Below are 9,646 nucleotides of genomic sequence, written 5' to 3'. Positions count from 1 at the left end.
ATGGAAATGCCATGGCATACATATCTCTCAAGCAACATGGTTTGCGTTGAGAGATTGACAACTACATATCAAATTGGAGAGTGACAACTTGTAGCAAGACACTGGACACAAGAATGACAGGGACGATGCCTGTGAAGAGAGAGGGGGAGAGGGATGGTGATGAAGCAGTACCTGGTATTTCTTGTGGCACGAGATGGTGAGCAAGAGTAAGACATCAATTTCATTGAAAGGAATCGAGCAAGACAATAGATCTGGTGCCAGTAGGAAGTATGAATGCTCAGCAATGCAGAGGTCGTCTCATCGAATCCTTTGTACAACATCATCCATCATCCTCCTCTCCTTGCCTCCCTTGTTTCTCCCTCACCATCCTCCGTTCTAGAAAGCGTGCATTAGGTCAAGAAAAATAACTTCTCGGAGATGATGCATTGGGAGTCATGACGTACACAACTTACAAAGGAGCAACTGCCTTGTGGGAGTAGATCAATAGAAGGCGACCGGCGACCAAGTGCGTAATCAGGCGACTTCATTCACAGAGGCTACCAGATGCATAGGGAGCAGCCATGGGGTACACAATTGTTGGGTGAGAGTAGATCAACCGAAGGTGAGGTATGAACGACCAAGTGCGTAATCAGCCGGCTTCACGGAGGCGTGCAGATAAAAAAGAAGCAATCATGGCGTACAGAGCTACAAAGAAAACAACTGCCTAGTGAGAGTAGATCAATAGAAGGCGAGTGGTGATGGAGTCCGTAACCAGTCGTCTTGAGGTGAGTGGCGGAGGCATGCATGAGATTGCGAGAAAACACTAGGCGCGCGGGGGGGGGGGGGGGGGGGGGGGGGGGGGGGGGGGGGGGGGTGAAATCGAATCTAATGCTTTTGGTACACGATCATCAAAGAGGTGAGAGGAAAATTAACTAAGGGCATAGGTGGGTAATTATTTTCACATCAACCGGGATCCATCGTCTGTCATTATCTAATTAACGGCCATATATTTGTGAGTTTTGTGGGATTTTCTAGCACATTTATCTATTTTGATCTATATAGTGCTTTTAGTATATAATGGAAGATAGGTAGATGGATAGATTGTATGTGCAAGACTGGTCGTGCGACAAAGATTAAAAGGTGTAATGCAGGCCCACTGGCCATTAAAAATCTGCCATTATGAAAATTTAATTTTTATGTTTCTTATTAAAAATGGCCTACCAAATTAATGGCGGGATGTTTTCATTTCTTGTGATATTTACTAGCTTATCCTATATACCTAAGAGAGTGATCCCCTCTAGTACTTCTAATTACCTCAACATGTGTGCTTCCACATCATCAAAATTGTTGTACCGTTAGATTTCTAGCTTGCTCCATTAGCATTCATCTGACCTATGCATGAAAATCCTTCACCATGCGACATGCATTAGTGCATTCTAAGCGGGTTTTAAATTGCATTGTATTTTATTGTAGCATGCACAACTTTTCATGATAATATTATTTTTATGCAGAATTTCTCATATAGTTTAGATTGTAAGGAATGAATTAGTATTCTACACAATGTGTAGAAACTATATATCCAATTCCACGGCAACGCGCAGGGTATGGTATAGATTCCTTGTTTCTCGTGTTTCTAGTTAACCAATCAAGCACATTTGATATATGATGATAAAAAGGATGGATGGCTCACATGATCTACAAACAGAGTAAAAGAACTCAAAGTCTTAGTGTTGGTTGCTTAGCAACATAGCCTAGGAAATGGCGTACATGATTGAAACGGTATGGAAAGGCAACAAAAAATGTGTTCTGTTTGCAGTCTCGGCCTGAGAATGCTAACCATACTCTTTTCCAATGTGAGATGTCTCCTTGTGTTCATTTTCTATCAAAGAAGTTGTCGGATGGGCTGAAATCCCAGCAAGCATGCAGGGCGTTTCTTTAAAAAAATTAAGTGAGCAAGCAGGATTTTGCACGTATATATAACTGGTTTGCTATGATATTAAGGAATTATACTCTTGGGATTGGGGGGATTTTGCACAAATTTGTACACACTTGAAATTGTTGGCCGACAAAGCAATGGTGAGGTGTCAACTATCTAGTGGTTGCATGGATTCTGTTAGACAAAATAGGGTTTGGAACAATGCTCGATACCCTTGGTGGGTACGGCTGTCATATATTTATAAGAGGAAACCGTACAAATACAAGTTATGTTACAACACGTATATCTAATATATACTTAGTCTAACACCCTCCCTCAATCTTAACTATGTCCTGAAACACTCAGAAGGTTAAGATTGCGACAACATCCTTCAAAAGAAGGCAAGGGCAAGGGTTTAGTGAAAATATCAGCAAGCTGATCCTTAGAAGAAACAAACTTAATCTGAAGGAGCTTCTGAGCAACACGTTCCCTCACAAAATGATAGTCGACTTCGATGTGCTTCGTTCGGGCATGAAATACTGGATTGGATGAAAGGTATGTGGCACCGATGTTATCACACCAAAGAACAGGTGGCTGAGTTGGGGAGACCTTCAACTCTCGAAGCAACGACTGCACCCACATGATCTCAGCTGTGGCATTAGCAACAGCTTTGTACTCAGCTTCGGTACTACTCCGAGACACCGTAGCTTGCTTGCGAGCTTGCCAGGCGATCAAGTTAGGCCCAAAGAACACAGCATGTCCCCCCGTGGATCGCCGATCATCAGGACTACCAGCCCAATCGGCATCAGAAAATGCTGAGATCAGTCCAGAACGTGCAGGCTGAAGATGGAGACCATATGAACCAGTGTGACGAACATAGCGTAAGATACGCTTAACAGCTGACCAGTGAGAATCACGTGGTGCATGAAGATACTGGCACACACGGTTAACTGCAAATGATATGTCTGGTCGAGTAATGAGCAAGTACTGCAGTCCACCCACAATGCTGCGGTACTCAGTGGCATCCTCAGGAGAGAGCAAGTCACCAGCAAGAGCTGTCAGTTTGTCTGTGGCAGACATGGGAGTCGTAGCAGACTTGCACTGCAACATACCTGCACGACGCAGAAGATCCTGAGAGTACTTCTTCTGAGTAAGAGTCAAGCCACTATCAGAATGAAGAACCTCGAGGCCCAGAAAATAATGCAGTCTCCCAAGATCTTTAACAGCAAACTCAGCACCAAGAGAAGACACAAGCTGATCCGTAGCAGAAGCAGATGAACTGACAAGGATGATGTCATCAACATAGACCAGAATGTACATAGTCACCTCAGGTCGCTGAAGAATAAACAGAGACGTGTCTGCTGTAGAAGGAACAAACCCATGTGCACGAAGAGCAGCGCCAAGACGGGCATGCCACGCACGCGGGGCCTGCTTCAAACCATAGAGAGCTTTGACAAGGCGACACAAATGATGTGGCTGAGCCGGATCAACAAAACCTGGCGGCTGACGCATATAAACCTCTTCTTCCAGAACTCCATGGAGAAAGGCATTCTGAACGTCAAGCTGTCGAAGCGACCATCCGCGAGTAACAGCCAAAGAGAGAAGAACACGAATAGTAGTTGGTTTAATAACAGGACTGAATGTGTCTTCGTAATCAATGCCATACCGTTGTTTGAATCCCTTGGCAACTAGGCGTGCCTTGTACCTCTCAATGGAGCCATCAGCATGTTTCTTCACCTTGAATACCCATTTAGAGTCAATGATATTGACACCAGATGGAGGTGGAACAAGACGCCAAGTGTTGTTTCTTTGAAGAGCATGAATCTCCTGCTCCATCGCAGCACGCCAATGTGGGATGCCAAGCGCTGCTCGAAAATGTCGTGGTTCAGTCGTAGGGTCAGCCTCAGCATGCGCCACACAAGCCGCAAGCCATGCGACAGTGCCGTCAGTGCGCTTCTTCAGTTGGAAGATGCCACTTTTGCTGCGAGTATGGGGACGCAGGACGACAGGCGGAGATGGCACTGGAGCTGCCACACCAGAGGAGCCACTGTCCATCAGCGGCGAGGAGGACGTGCCGGCGGGCGAGTCTGGTGGCACGGTCAGGTTCGGCGAAGACAAACCGTGCGTGATCGGCGTCGACGGACCACGCGACGAAGACTCGGTGACCTGCGAGGCCGCCGGCCCAGGGGATAGCGCCGCGGGTCCAGCCGGCCCGGCCGACAACTCCGCAGGTTCGGCCGGCCCAGGCGACAGCGGGGCCACTGGCCAAGACGACTCGGGCACCCCGTCGGATCCACGTGCATGGGGCATGCACGCGTGATCGACAGCGGGGTCAGGCGGAGTAGTGGCGGGGGAAACCTCGTTGAGCGCCGAGCGCGGCGTAGCAGCAGCTGGCGCAGTTGTGGCCGTATCATCATCCAGAAGCTCAAGTCGAGCGCCTCGTCCAGTCCCTGCACCATGGTTAGGCAACAACAGAGGAGAATATGCAGCATCCACAAATTGATCAGGCAAAACTGGAAAAGAGTGCAACTCGGTGACGGGAGTATCGGTTGGTGATGTGAGTGTGGAAAACGGGAAGACAGTCTCATCGAACACAACATCACGAGAAATGTAAACACGATTTGTCGGAATGTGAAGACACTTGTAACCTTTGTGAAGAGGACTGTATCCAAGAAACACACATTTTTTGGATCGATACTCAAGTTTATGCTTATTGTACGGACGAAGATGTGGCCAACACGCACAACCGAACACTTTGAGTAGGGAGTAATCTGGAGTTTCATTAAGCAACACTTCTAGCGGAGACTTCATGTGAAGACGTCGTGTGGGAATCCTGTTTATCAAAAAACAGGCAGTAACAAAAGCATCGCTCCAGAACCGAAACGGGACAGAGGCATGTGCAAGAAGTGTCAGGCCAGTTTCAACTATGTGACGGTGCTTGCGCTCAGCTGCACCGTTCTGCTGATGTGTATGAGGACAAGACACATGGTGTGAGATGCCAAGCTTCTGAAAGAAGGTGTTAAGGTTACGATACTCACCCCCCCCAGTCTGACTGAACATGGATAATTTTGTGCTTAAGCAATCGTTCAACATGTGCTTGAAATTGCATAAAGACATGAAACACATCAGATTTGCGCTTAATAAGATAAATCCAAGTAAAGCGACTGAAAGCATCGATGAAACTGACATAATAGTTGTGACCACTAACAGAAGTTTGGGCATAGCCCCACACGTCTGAAAACACAAGTTCAAGAGGAGCCGTGACAACACGACTTGATACAGAAAAAGGCAACTGATGACTCTTGCCTTGTTGACAGGCATCACACACTAGAAACTCCTTATTACTCGACTCAACAGGAAGACGATGACGATGAAGCACATGGCGCACAATGGGAGTAGCAGGGTGGCCAAGGCGAGAGTGCCACTGCGACGATGACACCCGAACACCACTGAAAACTTGAGAGACTCGTGGCACATCAAGCGCATATAAGCCGTCGCGAGCTCGACCACTAAGAAGAACGTCCCTCGTGTCCCGGTCCTTAACAAAAAAATGGAAAGGGTGAAACTCAACAAACACATTGTTGTCACGAGTTAATTTAGGAACCGAGAGTAAACTACGTGTGACTGAAGGAACACGAAGGACATCAAGAAGACGCAAGGTTTTAGTGGTACGTGAAAGGAGAGATGCCTGACCAACATGTGAGATGGGCATACCTGATCCATTGGCCGTGCGGACCTGATCGTGACCGGTGTAGGGCTGGCGAGTGGCCAGCTTGTCAAGCTGGCTCGTCAAATGGTCCGTAGCACCCGTGTCCATGTACCAGGCAGGATCCACCGAGTATGAAGGAGTGAACCCGGGATCCGGTGTAGCGAGAGCAGCTTGCTTCTCATTGCCCTTCCCATTGTTTCCAATGCCAAGAAAATCTCGTTTAAAGCGACGATGGCAGCGAGACGCCAAGTGCCCCTCAATGCCGCAGAGTTGACACTCAACCCCACCACCACATGCCTCGCAGTGGAGCCGCTTGCGGCCAGCCGTCTGAGGTGGAGCGGGCGGACGGGGCTGGTTGCCCGAGGTCGGCGGCGCTTTCTGCTTGGCAACGCGGGCGCCCCCACGGAGAGCAGCGTTCGCAGAAGGACCCTCCGTGTAGACGCCAACGGAGCGGCGAGCAGCGAGCCTCTGTTCGGTGTTGAGGAGGCGTGCATAGAGATCGCGAGGCGGCATCGGCGTGTCACGTCCATTGATATTTTCAACAAGAGAATCATAGTCCTCATCAAGCCCATTGAGAATGAACGAAGTAAACTCCTCGTCACGGAGAGGCTTCCCAATAGACGACAGTGTATCAGCCAAACTTTTGACCTTGTTGAAGAAGGCCGTGACGGAGAGATCATTTTTCTTGACCTCACCCAGCTGGTTGCGAATGGCAGAGGAACGGGCCAGCGACTGCGAGGAGAAGCTGGAGTCGAGCGTGGCCCATGCGTCCCTCGACGTCGCGGCAAAGACCACCATGCCGGCCACGGAGGGAGTGAGCGAGGACTGAATGGCACCCAGAATAGCTTGATCCTGAGCGATCCACCGACGATGAGCAGGGTTGGACACCATGACGGAGCCATCAGCGGTCGAGGGCACCGGAACCATGGCCGGGGGACACGGCAGCGTACCGTCGACATACCCCTCAAGGTAGTGACTACGCATCAGCGGCAACACCTGAGCGCGCCACAGGAGGTAGTTGTCGGCAGAGAGCTTCACCGTTACAAGATGAGCGAAGTGAAACGGTCCTGGTTCAGCCACCGGTGCGGAGAGCTGCGAGTCGTACGTCGGAGGAGCACTATACGGAATTAGCGCATCGGTCGACGGAGGCGCACGATAGTGTTGATGATGACCGTAGGGCGCCGTGGGAGATACGCCGTAGGGCTGCAGGGGCGGCGCGATGTACGGCGCAGGGGCGACGTAGGGCGCGCCATACGGCGCCTCGTAGGACACGGCGGAGGACGGAGCATACTGCGCCGGCGACGGCGCAACGTACGGCGCGGGATACGGCCCCCCGTAGGGCACCTGGACGGGGGCACCATGGGGGCCTAAAGCCGGCGGCAGATCACGAGACGGAGTCCTGCCGTAGGGCAGCGACGCAGACGTGTTGTAGAAATTCTGCGGCAGAGACGCATCACGGGAGATTAATCCATCACGGGGCTGCACACGGGAGTTTGGCTCCAGAGATGCATCATGGGCGAGCGATGGATGCATCGCGGGCGATCGGGGCGCTGGTGGACGCGAGCCCGATGCAGCCGGACGGGCCCAGGCGAGCGGCGTGGAGGCCATGAAAGGCGATTCCGTCGCCAGGGTTGACGGAGGCGGCACGGCGGCGGAGGCCGACGCGGCGGCGGCGGCGGCAGAGGAGGCGGAAGCACGGCGCGGATCGAACGCGTCGTCTGATACCATGTTAGACAAAATAGGGTTTGGAACAATGCTCGATACCCTTGGTGGGTACGGCTGTCATATATTTATAAGAGGAAACCGTACAAATACAAGTTATGTTACAACACGTATATCTAATATATACTTAGTCTAACAGATTCTAATATTTGTTTGGGTGGTTTATTAAAGCAGTTTGTTCGATTCAAAGTATATCAAATATGTAAATGCTATATCACCGAAAGTACGGAGGAAGAGAGATCATGACTGGAAAATAGAAAAACTAGGAAAGGTCATGAATTGATGAACAAGTCCAGTGCCAATAGTCTGCCGCGCTCATCTTATTATTATTCCACCACACACTACATCATCACACATCAAGGTTATTTCAGTTTATATACCACAATGGCTAATAGTGTGCATGCATAATTTGCCAGCATACATTAAGGCACTCCCACCGCACTCATGTTAAGCTACATCATATGCATTAAACATATATTTTGATATCTTCTCTAGTGGATTGTATCTAACAGATCCCTCATTTAATGTGTTTTATGTGAGAGGAAAAGTATGAGTTATCTTGATTTTGGCGCTAATAGCTATATGTAGATGAAGATATCATACCCCTCTTTTTTCTCACTAAATAGTGTGCCACATCTAGGGGTTATGACAAAGATATAGTCCAAGGTGAAGCAATTGGACTACCCTCACAGTTGTTAGATCCTAGATAGCTAGCACTCCCTCCGCTTCCAGAAGAAGGCCTAATTTTTATCTCAAATCAAATGGTGTAATTTTTTTTTATCATTTTGTAGACAATTAATACTACCAACAACTATAATACAAAGTTAGTATCACTAAATGCACAAAAAACGTATTTTATTATATTGTATCTATTTAGTATTGTAATTCTTGATAGATTTTGCTTACACACTTGACCGAACTTTGTAAGTCTTCATTATTAAGACGGATGGAGTAGTGGTCTAGAGTCTAGACCGGATGTGCGGCGTAATTCGCAATGCCGCAGAGGCCTGCATCGTGGCCAGGTCCACGTTGCACGTAGAAGTAGCCGTGATCACCCCAATGGACGCCATACGAACTTTTTAAGATCCAGTATTTTCTGCCGTCGGCAAGGGCGCCATAACCCACTGCCAACATGGAGTGGCCAGCCTGCCCGCACGGTCCCGAGAAGATGCCTCCTGTGTAGTTGAGGAAGCTTGCTGGTTCGACCGACATCTTGACGGTCACCGGCTGCTGAGAGACGGCGAGCAAGAGCTCTTGCTCGGTTCGTATGGTCCAGACGAAGCTTGTGATGGACGCAGAGATCATATGCAGCTTCTCCCGCTTGCAGTCTTGGACTCGGTCCACGTACGGGTACGTCTCCTCAGAGGCAACGCCTCCGTTGCGGAGGACCCAGTCGTACGCCCTGAGGTGCGACTCGATCATGCTTTTGTTGGAGCAGTCGCATATCTGCTGGCTCGATAGGCGGACAAGTCTCCCGGAGCGGATCTTGTGCAGCCCCTCGATGGCGCCCGCCGTCGAGATAGCCCAGCAGGAACCTGTGCATGTAGATCAGATATATTACTTGGTAAGGAAGGGACGGAAGGACAAAGTAAGGTTCCATTCATGTTCTAAGAGCCTAGTAGTAGTTCATAGACTAGTATCACATTCGTCCCAAATTATCTTCCATTCATGTAGTGCGAGCCTAGTAGTAGTTCATAGACTAGTATCATCATAGTCCCAAATTGCTTATCTAGACACCTTTTCGTGTTAGATACATCCGTATCTAAAACAAATAATTAGGGACGGAAGGAGTAATAAGCAAGCAACGAGCTCCATTTCCTTACCGAGAACTCCCTGGTCCATGACCGGCGTGACAGCACCATGCGCACGCCAATCGACCATGGGCGGCGGTGTGCGAGCAGTAAAGATACTAGCGGCTGAGCGCGGCGTGAAGGTCACCGACCTCGGCCGCGGGATGCAATTTGCCCCCGATGTGCCTCCCGCTGTGCCTAGGAGGCACACCAGCAGCGCGATCGTCTTGGCCAGCGCCATCATGAGCTCTTAGTGCAAGTTTTTCCCTTGCTCTCCACTAGTCTCTCTGATCAGATCGTTTTGTGTGACGTTTAATTTGTTCTTAGCCTTTGTGCGTGGCTGATGAGGCCCAACGGATGCATATGTATAAAGATGCCAGGGGAGGTTAGGGCATCTCCAAAGCTGACCCGCAAATGGACACGGAAAATGTCTGTTTTTATGTCCGGGTGTGTTCTGCGGACATGATGCGGGAGGGAGCCATCCAAAGATATTCACAAATTAATCCGATTGGGAGGAGAGAGAGTAGAGGT

The 9,646-nt window shown here is 49.4% G+C and overlaps 1 protein-coding gene across 1 annotated transcript; it reads right to left on the bottom strand.

The window, feature by feature from the left end:
• Positions 1-8,231: 8,231 nt before the first annotated feature.
• Positions 8,232-9,431, bottom strand: LOC125525869 (ervatamin-B-like). Its single transcript, XM_048690874.1, has 2 exons — positions 9,149-9,431; positions 8,232-8,860 (listed from the first exon to the last, which is right to left on the bottom strand). The coding sequence occupies exons 1-2, from the start codon at positions 9,357-9,359 to the stop codon at positions 8,292-8,294; spliced, it is 780 nt and encodes a 259-aa protein (XP_048546831.1). The 5' UTR covers positions 9,360-9,431; the 3' UTR covers positions 8,232-8,291.
• Between the last annotated feature and the right edge of the window lie 215 nt (positions 9,432-9,646).

This window comes from Triticum urartu, chromosome 7 (genome assembly GCF_003073215.2).
Source record: "Triticum urartu cultivar G1812 chromosome 7, Tu2.1, whole genome shotgun sequence".
In the NCBI taxonomy this organism is placed as follows: domain Eukaryota; kingdom Viridiplantae; phylum Streptophyta; class Magnoliopsida; order Poales; family Poaceae; genus Triticum; species Triticum urartu.
This window is presented reverse-complemented; position numbering and strand designations above follow the sequence as displayed.